The 16,833-nt window shown below is 36.7% G+C and overlaps 2 protein-coding genes and 1 pseudogene across 2 annotated transcripts; 2 read left to right on the forward strand and 1 right to left on the reverse strand.

Moving 5' to 3' along the window:
* The first annotated feature begins 6,139 nt into the window (after positions 1-6,139).
* On the forward strand, positions 6,140-7,430 carry LOC145104469 (F-box protein FBW2-like). The gene is made up of 3 exons (XM_079041710.1): positions 6,140-6,440; positions 6,506-6,602; positions 6,929-7,430. The coding sequence occupies exons 1-3, from the start codon at positions 6,140-6,142 to the stop codon at positions 7,428-7,430; spliced, it is 900 nt and encodes a 299-aa protein (XP_078897836.1).
* Positions 7,431-8,015: 585 nt separating this feature from the next.
* On the reverse strand, positions 8,016-10,388 carry IQD11 (IQ-domain 11). Its single transcript, XM_079041564.1, has 5 exons — positions 10,052-10,388; positions 9,726-9,962; positions 9,165-9,371; positions 8,787-8,918; positions 8,016-8,691 (listed from the first exon to the last, which is right to left on the reverse strand). Exons 1-5 carry the CDS (start codon positions 10,121-10,123, stop codon positions 8,128-8,130), a joined length of 1,212 nt encoding a protein of 403 aa, XP_078897690.1. The 5' UTR covers positions 10,124-10,388; the 3' UTR covers positions 8,016-8,127.
* Positions 10,389-14,198: 3,810 nt separating this feature from the next.
* LOC145169019 (uncharacterized) lies at positions 14,199-14,399 on the forward strand (annotated as a pseudogene).
* The last annotated feature ends 2,434 nt before the right edge of the window (positions 14,400-16,833 follow it).

The following is a 16,833-nucleotide window of genomic DNA, read 5'->3' on the forward strand; positions in this document are numbered from 1 at the left end:
TCGCTGCTGAACATAAGGCCGGTCCTCGCTGTGGCCTCTCGCCCTGAATCACTAGCTCTCCCCCACTTGGGGTCCTGATCCGCACCAACTGCTACGCGCAGTCGATCACTGCCCCATTAGGGCTGAGCCAATCCATGCCTATAATCACCTTGTTCCCACGCAATGGAATGGGAACCAAGTCTACCAAGTAGCGCTCCTCAAATAACCTCAGCACACAATCTCGGAAGACCTCAGATGCTCGCACTGATCGGTCGTCCGCAATCTCGACCTCTAGAGGGCAATCCAATATACCCAAAGACTCAGAAAACTTCTTGCTAAGCGCAAGAGAAACGAATGATCGGGTAGCGCCCGAATCAAACAGTACCTGTACTGGGATACCGTTCACATGGAACGATCCTAAACAAAGCACGTATCAATAACATAAACATCATAAAAATAAACCAAAGGGAAAGAATCATACCCGTCACCACATCGGGTGCAGCGCGTGCCTCCTCGGTAGTCAGCTGAAATGCCCGACTCCTCACCACTGGAGCCTCTGCCTTGCCCTGCCGGCCATCGGTAATCCGCAGGGTCGCTGGAGCTGGCGCCTTTACTGGCGCTGCTGCTGTCAACTGGGGGCAATTGGCCTTCTTGTGGCCCCTCTGGTTGCAGTGGAAACACAACAACTCCGACGTCTGAATAACAGGTGCAGGGGCGGTACAATCCCTGCTGAAGTGCCCCGTCTTGCCGCACTTATAGCAGCCCGACGATCCCAATCTACATGCCCCCTCATGTGGCCTGCCGCATTTCCTGCAGCGGCCCGGTCCTGACTGGCCTTTCGGCCTACCATCTGATCCCTTGGGCTTCTTCCCCGAAGCCCCTATCGTCTGTCCCTCCTCTGTCTTCCTCTTCCGGATGTGCTCCAGATCTATCTCCCTCTCCCTCGCCCTGGCAATCATAGAATCCAGGGTAGGGCAAGCTGAAAAACTGACATGCTCCCGAATGTCGGCTCGCAACATGTCATGGTAGCGGGTCCTCCTCATATCCTCATCACCCGCATACTGTGGCACTAGTAATGCCCTCTCCCGGAACTTGGCGGTGATCTCCGCCACAGTCTCCGTCGTCTGTCTCATGTCCAAAAACTCTCTGGCCAGCTGTTGAAGCTCCACAGCTGGCGCAAACTCTGCTCTGAACCGGGTCACAAAGTCCGGCCATGTCATAGCCTCAACAGCCGAGGCTCCCAACGAGTCACCAACGGATTCCCACCAATCCCTAGCTCGATCTCTCAAACATCCTGCTGCAAATCTCACCTTCGACCCCTCGGGGCAGAAGCTAGTCAACTATGCAGACTCAATGTCTGCAATCCATCGCCTGGCAGCTATGGGGTCCTTCGCCCCATGGAAATCTGGCGCACCACTGCCCCTGAAGTCCTTAAAGGACAGTGTGCGAGATCCTGACTGGCCAGATGCCATGTCACTCCTGAACGCCCTGAGGCGATCCTCCATCAACTCAACTATCCCTTCCTTGATCGACCCGAAAATGATGGGGGTCGACTCAAGGATGCCTCTGGTGATCTCTGACGTGATGAACTCGCGTAGCCTCTCATCCACTGGTTCGGAACCTGATCCCGAACCCGATCCCTCTCCTGAACTGCCAACTGCTGGCCTCGAGCGTAGTACCACCATTTTGCAATACATAACGACAACTGTCAGTGGTACTGATACATCTAAAGGGATCACGGCTATTGCAAGGTTCCTGGTCTCGCCTCAGCCTCCCTTAATTCAAGTACGGATCCTCTGCTTTCAGTAGTACGGGCCCATACTACCTTCCACATCTATCCGTACTTTCCTCAAGAACTGCCTCGACTCCACCAAGTACCTACTACTACTGTTGATCTCATGCTAATCTCATCCTAGGCTCGCCCTAGGAAGTCGCCAACTCACTCTCCGCCCTCAGCTGCATAAGAAGTCCCTGCTTTCTTCCCCTAACTAGCTTGCGAATACTATTACATATTACTCAGACTAGATAATTCTTCGAATGAGGGATCCTACCCTACAACGGTTAGACTCAAACGAGAGCTGCGAAATAGGGCTAGACCCAACCCTCTGAAATTATTTAGTCCTTGCAATATGTATCTTAACATATTCGTTTACTAGTTAGTGAAAGACAACTAGAACTCCTAAAAGCACATAGCAAGCAGCATTCGGACATTGAGTACACATAATCATGTATGTACTACTCTGGCTATCATATCGACTGATCTGTACTAGCATACACTGCTAAGCTCATACTATCAGGCATAACCTAGACAGGCTATCCTACTACTGTCTACTCGGTACTAGCATGCAATTCTCATAAAGCTGGAACACATAAAGCAGGCACATAAGGCATCATTCCTAGATCCTTAGTCCTATTCTAGCATGCTGTTCTACTGAAACTGGTAAATCATAACATGAACTTGTATGGGTACTCTGGGGAAAACTTACTTGAGCTCGGCCGGTCGCGCACATCACACACCTTGTTCTTTCTCAAAACTCTTTTACTTCGCCTTGAGAAAATCATTTCTTTATAAAAATCTTTTAATCCCTCGATTTGAGTCCAGACATCCCCCGAAGGTGTGTCCGAATCCCTCAAACCAGGGCTCTGATACCAACTTGTAACGTCCCAAAAATACAGGCCAAAAATTTCATTTTTAAATCAATACTTTGGAAAACATTTGTGAATAAACATCATCCGATCATATCATTTCATAAAAACATTTCTCGTGTCTGAAAACCAAATCATAAAAATAATAGTAACGTCAGAGTACAATCCCAGAACGTCTCATAATGCGGAAAACCAATGCGTGTGTGTATGATGTGCCGCTACCGCGCTAGCTCTTTCCCCTTCGCTGAAGAGGTACCTGAAAACAAAACTGTAAACCATAAGCACAAAGCTTAGTGAGTTCCCCCATCGTCCACATACCATATAATCATATAACATACGTACTGCCAGGCATTTCTGGGGTGCCCGACCTACCCGGTACGGCCATTCTGGGGTGCCGACCTACCCGTGTCAAGCCATTCTGGGGTGCTGACCTACCCATGTCGAGCCATTCTGGGGTGCTGACCTACCCATGTCGAGCCATTCTGGGGTGCTGACTACCCTTCGGTCCTAGCAACCGAACCTCGGGGACTATTTCACCCCCTACTACTACTGTCACATATATCATAGCATAAACTACTGTCATACATATCTGGGGCGTCTGACCTACCCTTCGGTCCTAACAACCGAATCTCGGGGACTATTCTCCCTCCTACTACCTCTATCTTATACAACATATCATGCTAGCAGCTAAACATATCATAACATACTGTTAGGCATATCTGGGGTGCCTAACCTACCCTTCGGTCCTAACAACCGAACTCTATCACTATCACATATCATAACACGCTAGCATATAACATAACAGGTAGTAGTAACACAGATGAATATCACAAAGACAAACATCTATCATACGATCCCTACTGGTGGGCCGACATTGTGGTCGTAGACCCACCGCTACTGGAAGGTAACTCACCTCGCACAAGTGGCTGCTGATAATCTGTGCGGGAAACCTCCGTCCGCTGCTGCTCCGGAAATCCTCCGGCTACAAACCCCATAAACACTCAGTTAGAAACTGATCTCTATACTTAGGGTAAAATGACCATTTACCCCCAACCAAGTCAAGTCAAAGTCAAAGTCAAAGTCAACTTCCAGTTGACCCGACTCGCCGAGTTGGGCCGTCAACTCGCCGAGTCCAAGACCCAAAATGCTAAACATTTAAAGATTTGATAAAAGAATACGTACCAAGAACCAGGTGTTACAGCTTGGGTAAAGGTTTCTCTCATTTTCACCTCTCACCCTCATCTCGTGATCTATATCACCTTTCATCTCACCATCCAACCCATCTCTCATCACACACCAACTATTTTATCTACCCATGTTTTATCCCAACATATTTGTAGATATAAAATACATATACAGTTTAAATAATTTAAAACGTATATAAAATCGATCATCCAGCATATACAACAAGTATTCAGATAATATGCACACATAGCACGTAATTTTATATAAAATACTTCATATCTATGTGTAAGATGAAAATAATATGCACTCACCTTAGTAGCGTGAGTTGATAGAATCTAACTAGAAACGGTCAGCGGTTCGTGATCGCCGGGCTCGGGAAGCGGAAACGGCTTCAGCAAACGAGAGAAAGGAAATAAGTTTAGGTGTGAGATTGGCTGATGTCGAACCTGCTATTTATAGCAAGTTTTTTGGAGTCTCACATCGGGAGTTTATAAAACTCACGTCGTGAGCCAAGCCTGCTCACCCCGTAGACTTGCCATTTGCGTCCCTAGCTTCGGAAGGTGGCCATATGACTCCTCACGTCGTGAGATATCATTGCTCACATCGTGAGCTTAGAACTTATTCCTTTGTAGCCTCGTCACGCACCTTCTAGGTCCGAAATGGCAATTTGACTCCTCACATCGTGAGTATTGAGGCTCACGTCCTGAGTCCAGTCAGATTAGGGTTTCTGACACATGTCATGCTCTCAGACAGCTACATCTTCGGAAGGCCATAACTTTTTCATACAAGCTCCGTTTTTGACGTTCTTTATATCCACGCGTAGGTGGAGACGTACTCTACAACTTTCATTTAGACCCCTAAGGCTAAAAATTACTCTATCGTAAACTCACTTTTACGATTCCCGGTGTCGTGCCGGTTTTGTCGCGAAACTTCGACAGGTCATAACTTCTTCGTTATAACTCGGATTTCAGCGTTCTTTATATGTACGGAAACCTTGTGACATATAGTACAACTTAGTTAAGATTATTTACCAAAGAGCTTCTAGCCCAACGGTACCGGGTGTTGCTCTCCCTCCTAGAGGTTGAGTGTTCAAGTTTCATTGGAGACATAGGTGCTATTAGGAGGTGGTATTAGGAGTAGTTTAGGATTAGTGTAGATTTGCCGTTCTAAAAAAAAAAGTTAAGATTATTTATTCTAAATAATCATCTATAAAAAAACTATTTTTGACGTTTATCGTCACTAAATTGACTAGTCTGAATCTGCGGGCGCTACATGAAATGTCCACTTCACCCCACCACACCATGCGGTGCGGTGGAGGTATATCTGCATTTGTGTTAACACCACAAATCCATATCATTTAAACTTTCATAGAAGTGAGGAATTTGGTTTCCTTTTCCACTCACCTGCATGGCATACAGAAATTGATTAGCAAATTATTAAATTTGATAAATCTGTACTATTTAATACAAGAATCTCAAAATTTAAACATTGCATTTGTTAAGAATAAAACGTTAAAGGATGATATAACACTCAACATGAAGATAACTCTATGTAATCAATAGCTTTTATGTAGAAAATATATGTAATAAATAAAATATTACGTATCTGGTGTGTACGGTGAAATCCGTACGGGGCATGCGTACATCACCGCTCCACGTTCTATTCTTCGTAAAGAAAAGGGTAAGTTACATATATACGCCCTCAATTTATCGTGAATTCATATGTTTAGTCCATCGTATATATTTTTTTTTGTCTTCGACTTTTACGTTCCTATATTACTAATCATTAAGCCTAAAATAACTTGTAATCTTATTTGGAAAATGGATTATGCTCAAGACATGAACCCCCTTATAAGGATATTTTAGCCTCTTTAAACATATAATAAGTGGATGTAGTAATATTTAAGAACTCGACTTACATTTTTTATTAGCCTTGTGGAACTCTATTTATTTGTATGTACTTAGAATCTTCTATACTATATTAATTTATACATATAATCAAGTTTTCATGTTTACTTTACAATCAAATATAATGACTAAAACTATAAACATCGGATTCAAGTTACATTTTTCCCTTAAGTTGAACTCTAGCTTACATTAAAAACACTTATAAAGAAATTGTATCGATTTTATATATCATCGACTCGAACTTGAGCTTGATTTACAAATATCCCTAATGACTTGAATGCCTAAAAATGATAACGATGTACTATATGTGTAAAATTATTATAAATTAGGGACCAAATCTGTATTTTACTAGAGGAAATCAGTTGACTCCGATTATGATAAATTAACCAAATTCTTTCTTCTTTGTCAAAATTTTAGAGAGAATGAGAAAAGGGAAAGAACATGATGGTGGTTTCCGGCGGGAAAAAGGCATTGATCAACCGGTGGTGGAGGAGAGTGGGAGGTGGGAGGAATTGAACCCTGAGATACTTGCATTGATCTTTGTAAGGGTATTACCCGTAGACGAGATGGTGAGGAACGTGCCATTGGTCTGTAAGCCGTGGATGGAGGCAGTAGAAGGGCCATGCTGCTGGCGGGATATCGATATGGCGGAATGGTGTCAACGGCACAATGAGAGTCGTGCAGTTGACCTAGCGGTTAGGAAGCTTGTACATTGGAGCAATTGTACATTTCAACGACTCTCTGTCTATCGATTGGTAAACACTGGCTTTGACTTTGTTGCCAAACAGTACGTAATGAGTATACATGTGTTCCTGATATTAAAGACGTGTTTGACAAAAGTAACTGGAAACTGAAAGATGTAGTTCATTTCTGTAAAAGTGTTCGGTAAAAATTGTTGTTAGACTTAAATGGCGTAAAATTAGATAAAAATCAAAAGTTAAAACTCTCAAAAGCTAATTGAAGTAATTTTTGGATTATGAATTTTTTTTGTTTAAAATATAAGCTAAAATCTTCTATACTGCTGAACAAAAGAGTTTTTTTTCTTAAAAGCTAAAAAACGCACCCAAAATCACTGCCAAATTGCTCGTAGTTTGTACATCTTAAATTCATTCACTGAATTACATTGATACATTCCCATTAATTATAGTATATGAAGAAGGGTTTTATATAAACTAATAAAGACATATTCTTTTGTTTTTGTTTATCTACAGCGCAAGGTGTTTGACTGTGTTGCAAATACCAATGAGCGAGATTACTGATGATATGGTGGTAAATCATGTCAAATCACTGCCAAATCTACGAGTGTTGGATATAAGCGATTGTTACAATATCACAGTCAAAGGTCTAGAAGCTTTTGGAAACCAATGTAAGTCTTTGGTTTCCCTGAAAAGGAACATGTCTCCACAACGAAATTGGCCCAATTTAGCGGAGCCAAATCCTCCGGTTGATGATTCTGAGGCAATTGTGATAGCAAATTCCATGTTGAATTTACAGCATCTTGAACTTTGTTATGGCTGTTTTGGTGAAGGTGGTCTCTCTGAAATCCTTACAAAATGTAAGTCACTCACATGTTTAGATATTCAAGGAAGTTGGAATGTGAAGTTGGAAGGTGATATTGAGGAGAGGTTACAAAGGATTGAATATTTCAAGAGCCCTTGCGCCTATATAGACTATATTGATGAGTTCTATGATAGTGGTGAAGATTCACTTTAGTCTTGTTTTATGTATTTGATGGGAGTACATATTTGCTTATGTTGAGGTACCCTTTCACTTTTCTTGTGGGTTAGATGATATAATTTGTGGTACCATACCTTACACGTATTTGAAAGTTTATTTTGTTTAAACCAACATTTTTAATACTCCCTTGCAAATATCAAGTTTACATATAATTTAATAAAAATAATTACACACTTCAAATACCCTAAATTAAACAAAAGTTTTGGATTCATTTAATGCTATGTATGGCATGCAACATATAATTTATAGGTTAGCTTATTTTTGACAATGTTTTAAAACCTGAGTCGACCCGGCCGGTCGAACCGTGACTCGGTGAAGAGAACGAGTCAATCATGAAGGGGCCTTTGCTAATTGATTGAATATAAACTCTCATATACTTAAAAAAAATGGTTATTTAGTAGTTTATTTAACGAAGTGTAATATGTATTACGACTTATAATACCAACCATAGCCTAACTCCGTGAAATAGAAAGGAAACATGTCTAAATACACAAAATAAGTAAAAGTGAAACACGAAAGGCTCATGGATAACGCTTGAATATTAGTAACTAACAACATAGATGATCAAATTATAATAATTTCATTTAAATTTATAACGATTACAACAAACAGTTGCAGGAAGGATGAAGATATTATGGTTTATGCATTACCTGGTAAGATATAATATATATAATCATCTGAACTGATTGGGGTGATCCCAATTTGGCACTGAACTTTCTGAATTATAGCTGAGATTTTTTGAAGTTCTAATCGATTTCACATGACCAGGAACCCCTTTCAAGCTTGGTGATCTCTGTGAGAATCCAGCACGACCATTATTAGCATTATTCCAAATTCGACTACTGCTTGCATCACTATTGATTGAAGATATAGGCGATAAAAGCTTATGTTTATATGGAGAATTAGTTGCAGACCAAGAGTCTACACTTATGGGTCTTAGCCTTGGTGAGCTCAATGATCTGGATTTCGCTCTTGCAGATTCTGTTGCAGCCATGTAAGTTGGACACACAGGAGATCCGGATCCCACCATGGACATCGAATGTTCTTCTCCAATTGAACGTTGTTTCCTGTGATGTGGTGTTCTTAGGTTTCGTAATTTGACTTTTTGATTTTCAAATTCTTCTTTCTTTCCTATATTTTGAAGATCTTCTCTTTTAGCCAATTGGGTATCCACCCAGTGTTCTAACCAGTACCTCCATTTTCCATTTACTTTGCTTTGTTCGGATTCTGAAGACATCTGAGAAAAAAAAAGTATCAGAATTCAGAAATGAAATTTTGACTTTTGAGGTCAAATTGAGATTATAAACATGAAACACACACACACACACGTACTCTGTGGTTAAATGTGTACTCTTTAATCCTTTCACGCTTCATAGCTGCTTCTCTTTTACTGAACAACATGGCATTTTCCTCTTCTTTTGTTAGAATGCTGTCATCCCACCTCTTTTGACTATTCACATCGATCTATACATAATTTCATATTCATTGAAAACCAAAATATATTAAAACGTTACAAAAATCAAAGAAACGCACATTTACACTTTCCATCGTTTGTTGCGCTAGTTGTCTAATACAACAACTATGTAGCGCAATGTAGGATGGAAACTGCTGATATGATATATCGCCTGTACTGTATCAGACACAATATGTATGCATTATATGCACATTGTGCGTGATAATGCATACATATGTCGGGTTGAACCAACCAACCTTTATATCTTTTCCTCGATTTTCTTGATAGTTAGTATGAGAAGTGCAATCCAAGACTTGGATTCTCTTGGCACATGCTTGTGAGTGAATATTTACGACTGACTGCAAACGCTTTAAAGTTGTGACAGCCTGGCGTCTGACTAGATGCCCACGGATAATAGCTTGAAGCCTTACAAGTCCCTTCAATGCCCTTAAAGCTTTTCTTGCCTATAACATCACCCAAAATCCATTACAATAGTAGAAAATTGATTTTCATTGTGAGGTATGCTTAGACTTTTTAGGTCAAGATTTTGACTTTTGGAATTAGAATATCTATGTGTTTGTTGATGGCTCATTTGCAAGTATTTTTAACCCGAGTAGTATCTGATCTGATTTCTGATAACGCGAGTTTGATATTTATCCAAATTTTAAAATATTCATACTAATTTGGATCTTGAAAGTTAGTGACTTTGACCTTTAAAGTCAAAGAAAATTTGTTTAATATGAAATTATGAATACAAATTACAAAGTACATCAATTTCGTTAAAAAATGCTAATTTGGGAGAAAAAAAAAAAGCTTACAAGAAGTCCACGAAATGCTGTCTGAATCTTGATGGCTGCATCACTTTCCCTTTCATTGTCACCATACCATGATGACGTGGATTGAATATTATCATGTGTTTCTTTTTTCTGTTCATCAACTTCTTGAGTCACAGGGTTCACTCTTTCTTCTTCTGATTTTGGTCGCTCTAAAGGTGCTGATTGGGAGGTTAACCTCTTCAGTTTATGCCTCCCGAATACCCATATCCTCTTCTTTTCCTGAAAGTACAACAACCTCAGCATAATTTACAAGTAAACAAACATGGGTTTTGATATTTCTGATCAAATACACACACACACACACACACCTTTGCTCTGTTTTGACATGTTTCTGAGAGGAAGAACCGCTTGAGTAAACTGAGCCATCTCCTTTTTGCCATTTTGGAACATCAGATTTTGACAAGGAGTCTACAAATTTATGAAGTTTAAAAAAGCTTTTCAAGTGGGTAGATTTGATTTTGATCACAGGATAAATTAGGGTTCTTGGGATTTGGGATGTACATTGATTTCAGATGCAACATTCCTTTGGAGTGAAGTGGAGGAAAGAAGGTAAAGAATGTTTGCCAGAAAACCCATGTTGCAAGTCCAGTTATATATTCTTTTGACTAAGGTCATTATAGTAAGGTACTTCTACTTCTTTCTAACCCATTTGCAAAAGGAAAAAAAAAAATGAATTTCTGCATATAGAATTGTAATTATTTTGTAGAAATATATTTTTGGATTTGTAAAATTGTTAAATATCTACACATGGGTTTGGGAGACAAAAGCTGAAATAACAAAAAGGAATGGTGGTGGTGGAAGGCAAACACTGTGAATTATGGCTTATGTTCAGCTTTGATGGGTCCATTACATGTTCGGATGTTTATTTGGCACACATTATCAACACATTTAACTAATTGGTAACGACGGAACGTTATATACAAAATAGAATATATTTCGATTGAAATTTAAACAATTATGTCAATAGTGAATGCTAACATGTTATTGATAAAAGTTATATCTCATTGATGTGCTAAAATGTTATTGGTAAAAGTGGTACACCGTATAATTAAAGTTTCCTCTCCGTTATTTAATTCATATAGAGTATAGACTATCACTGACGCTTTTTTTTTTTTTTTTTTTTTTGCTGTTTCCATTTCTGTCATTTTTACTTTAGTAAATTTTTAATATTGCCCTAATTTACATGAATTTGAAGTGTTTCACATTACACATAGACATACGGATGACAATTTTTAAAATTTAAACGTTACATCTCTTAAAGTAAAATCTTAAAATTTATCAATTAATAGAGAATGTGACAGGGACACTCAAGGGAAATGATCGAGTACTGTGTGAAAGACTCCATGTGTTGATTATTGAACGAACAAAGAAATTGGGCCCCATATATATATATATATATATATATATATATATATATATATATATATATATATATATATATATATATATGTATATTATTGTATGCATAAATGTATGCCAATCAATTTTACTTATTTTAAGAAAGTGAATAATACATATTATTAAATTAAAGATAATTAGAAAATACCATATAATTTCATTTTAAGTGTATTTTAGTCGATTAACATAAATTTAAAAAAGGAAAATTGCATATTTTAAGGGATAAAAGATTCTATTAATTTTAAAAATCTGATTGTAGTGATGATAATTCTCGGATATTCTGCCAGAATATATTTATCAAAAATAAAAATATTCTTCAACCATAAAATAATAAAAATATTTATGAACCTATTTCTTGATCATAACTTTAAAAACTTCTTGGAGAATAACAAATTCTTGAACCATCAATTGAAGAATAAAAACAAACATTACATTAATTCTTATAGAATACGGGTAACAATTGCTAAGAATTACATTTATTGTTAAAGAATAAAACTAAAAAAACTTTCAAATCGGGAAAAAAAACATCAAAATCTAATCAAGACACTAATACATTCTAAAAGAATAATGTTGATAAGAATCACTTTCAATTTCATGGTCCATTCTTCAAGCATCAGCTGCTTCTGTGGAAACAAATCCAATGCACAAATCAGTGAGAAAATATCCATATTCCATTCCAACAGAATTGGAATTCGTGATTCCATTCTGATAGAATTGGAATTCAAGATTCAGTTACGGTATGCATTCTGTTGGAAAAATATCCAAAGTAAAAACAATTTAATGAGAATGATACTATTAGACATTCCAAGATAGAAACTCGTTCATTTTCATCAGCAACATCTAACTCTCCAAGTTCAGAAGTTAGTTGATTTCGGCTCTCAACCACCTGTAGAAGTAAAATCCCAATTTAAGGTGTTGTTTGTTTTTTATACTAATGACGAAAATATCCCTACAACACAATATTCATAAAATTCATAGAATTCGCCCAAAGTGTTCACAACATCAACTAATCACGACCAAAGTGTTCACAACACTAAAGAGAGTACTATAACATAGCCATTGTTTTGAAACCCAAATATTTCAGTAACCCAACTAAAAACTCAACTCATGTGTTAACAAAACAAATTATGTTTACCTGTGGGCGAGTTTTCTTGATAGGATCTGGATACAAGAAACAAAAAGATTAGAACTTTATCAATCAAGATTCTGAACAGTCAATCTACATTGACAAATAAAAGATTTCAAACAATAAGCTAAAAGAATACAACTTTATCGATCTAAGATTCTGAACTCCAAAAAGTACAAACAGAAAACCACAGACCAACAAAAGTAAATCCCAAGGGAAATAGAGAAATCAACATTCGTGAACTACAAGAATTCAAGCCAAATTTGAATTTTTGTGTTAACAAAACAAATTATGTTTACCTGTAGGCGGCGATGTGGGAGGCGACAGGAGATGGAGAAGCGCCGATGTCGGTTGTGGAGCAGTACCGATGGTGGTCGTGGAGTATCGCAGTAAGTGGATGAAGCATCGGTGGTCGACTGGTCAGGCGATGATCGATGAAGCAGGGATGGATCGGCGATGGAGAGGAGGAGCGCCGGTAGAAGGCTCGTCGCCATAGATGGAGCAACGATGGCGAAAGCTTGCCTCGCCTGAGATGGAGCAGCATCGACGATGGAAGGAGACAAGGGAATGAAGATGGATTTGAAGCAAGGAACGACGGTGAATAGGGTATTGTTTACGGCGTTCGCGAGAAGACGATAGATAGATGATGAGTTAGGTTAGGTTAGTGTCGGGTGGAAGATTGAGGAAGACACGCTTATTTATTTAGGTTAAAAGTCAATACCATGATTATAGGGATTATTTTTGGAAGTTACTAAACAAATTACTAAATTACCCTTATTTATTTATTTAATTATTTAATTTTTTATTTAATTTTGATTGGTCCACATTTAAGCATACAATAACACAATAATTATTTTAAATACCCGAACCTAGCTCTCTCTCTCTCTCTCTCTCTATATATATATATATATATATATATATATATATATATATATATAGAGAGAGAGAGAGAGAGCTAGGTTATAATGTGGATATACAACTATTGTCCAGACGTGTAGGTAATGCTATTCTATGAGAATTACTAAGAGAATAGGCTGTTTGTAGATGTGAATACGTTCAACCTTACACAACTATCGTCATTTCTATGCATTCTCACTAATTCTTATTCATTTTTGTTCTCACGCATCGTTTTTTACTCATTTTCATTCTTACAGAATATGACTCAATAAATAAACATTCTAACAACATTCCGACAGACTGAGAATAATAATAATAAAAAGTCTATAATAACCCTATAAACGATTTAATTAGTGAGAATGCGTGATAATGACAATAGTTATGTTAGATTGAACGTATTCACATTACCAAACAACATATTTTCTTTGTCATTCTCACAGAATAATATTGTCCACACGTCTGCACAATAGATGTCAATCCATATTTGAACCTAGCTTGCTCTCTCTCTCTGTATATATATATATATATATATATATATATATATATATATATATATATATATATATATATATATATATATATATATATATATATATTGTGTAAATGTAAAACTAATTCATGGCCAATCATTAAATATTGATTTTTTTTTATTTTTAAATAATTAATTAAGGTCAATTTAGTCATTTTGTGTAAACTAACTTAAAATATTATCCTGTAATTATGGTAAATATTTTAATTTGAAACCTATATATATGGTAACATTCTTTCTCTCTCTCTCTCTCTCTTTCTCTCTCTCTCATTATGGCATGAACCCTAGCCGTATCTGTGTTTTTTCTATGTTCCAATTTCACAAGGAATTACCTAGAAAATCGTCCTACCATAAGAAAGAAATTGAATGGCCAGGTACGTGTTTCCACCACCGCTGAAGACCTCCGGTGCCTATTTTCCAACGACGATTGTCTCCTACGATAGTTAGGTATAGAAAAAGGAGACCCTTTCAATTTAGTACAGAAAAAGGAGAAGATCAAAACAAAATGGCGTGCTTCTGATTTTTGGTTGACCAAACTCGTCAAGTGAAGTGGAGCAAGCTTGCGGCGGGGCTTGTTTCAAGGTATGACGGAGCTAGTGTCGCGGATATGAAGACCGCCACCAGGTTCTACCATGTTCTGTTATATTGGAAATCATGGGAAGGTATTATCTGTACTTTCTGTGGCGTCATTCTTAAAACTTACTAGTGATTTGATTGACGATGGCTAGAAATTACTGAAGAAATCAATTATTTATTGAGATTAATCACACATTCTCTAATCTAATCTCTAGAAGTTTATGAAACATATTTGTTGATTTTATTATTTAGTTAACTATTTAGAATCGTACAAGCATCCTCGGAACCCATCAAAACACGATAACATTACAATCCCTTTTAAAGATAGATCTTGCAAGCGATTTTGTCAAGAATGATATCCAAATAACTGAAACATTTGTACAAGCATCTTCAGATCCCATCAAAACACAATATTTTCCCACCACAATAAGATTACAATCTTTATTTATTAATTTTCCTTTTCTGTGTCAAGTATCTCTCTATCTCAATCTCTTAATTTTTCTTTGTTTTGATGCATCTGGATCAACACACATGAACATAGCACTTTTTTATCTCTAAATGATTTGTGTCATTACTCATAAGATTAAAGCTGAAACCATTATTCACAAGATTGAAGCTGGAACCATTACTCACAAGATTGAAGTTTTTTTTATTTTCAATTCTTTTGATTTTCGATTATCCAAAAACTGATGTTTTTTTATTCTTTTCCATGAATGTTGATAATGGTTTTAAGGTATTTAGGATTGTTGATGTTGTTGTGAAGATTACAACAGATGGTTTCAAGAATAAAACTATTCTAGTGACAGTTTTTTGAAAGCATGTTCAGAATTGAAGAAGGGTTAAGAAAAAAGAATAAAATTGGAGTTTCATATATGCTTATCTCATCCAAAGTAACTCTCTATGTGGTTAAGAATGCAGATGGTTTGTGATGCTTCTCAAAGATTACTTCATATGCAAAAAAAAAAAAAAAAAATCAAGAATGGAAATATTTTTTTCAAGAATATCATTCTGAAGGATTACTTCAAATGCAAAAAAATCAAGAATGGATATGTTTTTTTCTAGAATGGAAAGCAATAGAATAGCTAGAATATGTAGATTATGCATTGTTAAAATTTTTTCATTCTCATTAGAATATTAGAATTACGCTTGCATACTATGTTTTTTCTCTTCCAATTATTTGTTTGTTAAAAGAATGATTACATTTTTCACAAGATTCATAATTATTCGATTATTAAAAAAAATGTTTACATTCATCATATGATTCATAAATTTATAATTTTAATTTTTATATTCTTACCAGAATGATTCTCAAAGAAATATTTTTTTTAATGTAAATAACAATAGTAAATTTGTTTCCTAAAAATCTGGAACTCATTATTTTGTTTCCTTAATTAAAGATACACAAAATTTCCAAATTACCCCTAAGACATTTTAAATTTTGAATTCTTAAAAAAAAAATCAATGTAGTAATATTCTTCTAAGAATGATTTTGCTTTTCATTGATCAAATGGTTAGGATTTAGTTATACGATTAATATTAAGTTATGAACATTATACAAAACACATAAATTGGTTATATATTCATACACTTTCAAATATGAACATTGATGAACATTTATAAGAGATTAATGTTTATATAACATCTCAAAAATCACAACTAATTTAAACTTTTCAAATCAACCCATTTACTAATAAAAGTGTTTACAAAATCATTGTTTTTAAAACATTGTTCAAAACAGAGTTTCCCAAGATCACTAACATAAAATCAGGATGTGTACGGCCACGCTTTCGCCTTCCCACGATCCTCGGAAGAACCTAAAACCATATACAAAAACTGTAAATCAACACTTAGTGAGTTTCTGTTGGATTATGTGTCTAAGCCCATAACTATATTTGGTATGTACTTGATTTGATTAGTAGCATGGTCCTTTTGGGTTGCCTTCACTCATGCAACTTGACAGGATGACTAGTGTAGAGAGAGAGAGAGAGAGAGAGAGAGAGTAGGAACTGAATAATAAATTGGTACTCGGAATGATTTTATTAATATATTATAAGATTAATATATTATTTGGATATCATATTATTAATTAGTAATTAATCAGAAATTAATTTGATATTAATTTTTGGGATTAAAGGAACTGATTAATAATTGAGGGACTAGTTTTGCAAATCATTAATAGTTGCAAAACTGGGCTGATGGACTCCATAGAGTGGAGTGAACGAAATTTATGGGTAAGCCCATAAGATTTCGTCCAAGGGCTCTAAAGAGGAGGTCAATGGGTTGCTTAAGCCTTAAGCAGGAATTAGGGTTTCCTCCAGAAACCGTAGCAGCCCACCCAACTATATAAGGAACCCTTCTACATTAGAATTTCGGCCCTATGCTTGAGAAACCCTAAGAATAGCCGATTTACACCTCTCTCCAAGTCTTCCTTTGCATTGGGTGTTTATGACTCCATTAGAGGTGCAACACTTGGGGCACTAAGCTTTCAAGAGTCAAGGACTTCAAGGATTGTTCTTGTTATTACAATATAACAAGAGAGGTAATGATCAAACCCTAATTTTATA

The sequence above is a fragment of the Lactuca virosa genome, chromosome 4 (assembly GCF_052849685.1).
Source record: "Lactuca virosa cultivar CGN04683 chromosome 4, Lactuca_virosa_CGN04683_v6, whole genome shotgun sequence".
In the NCBI taxonomy this organism is placed as follows: Eukaryota; Viridiplantae; Streptophyta; class Magnoliopsida; order Asterales; family Asteraceae; genus Lactuca; species Lactuca virosa.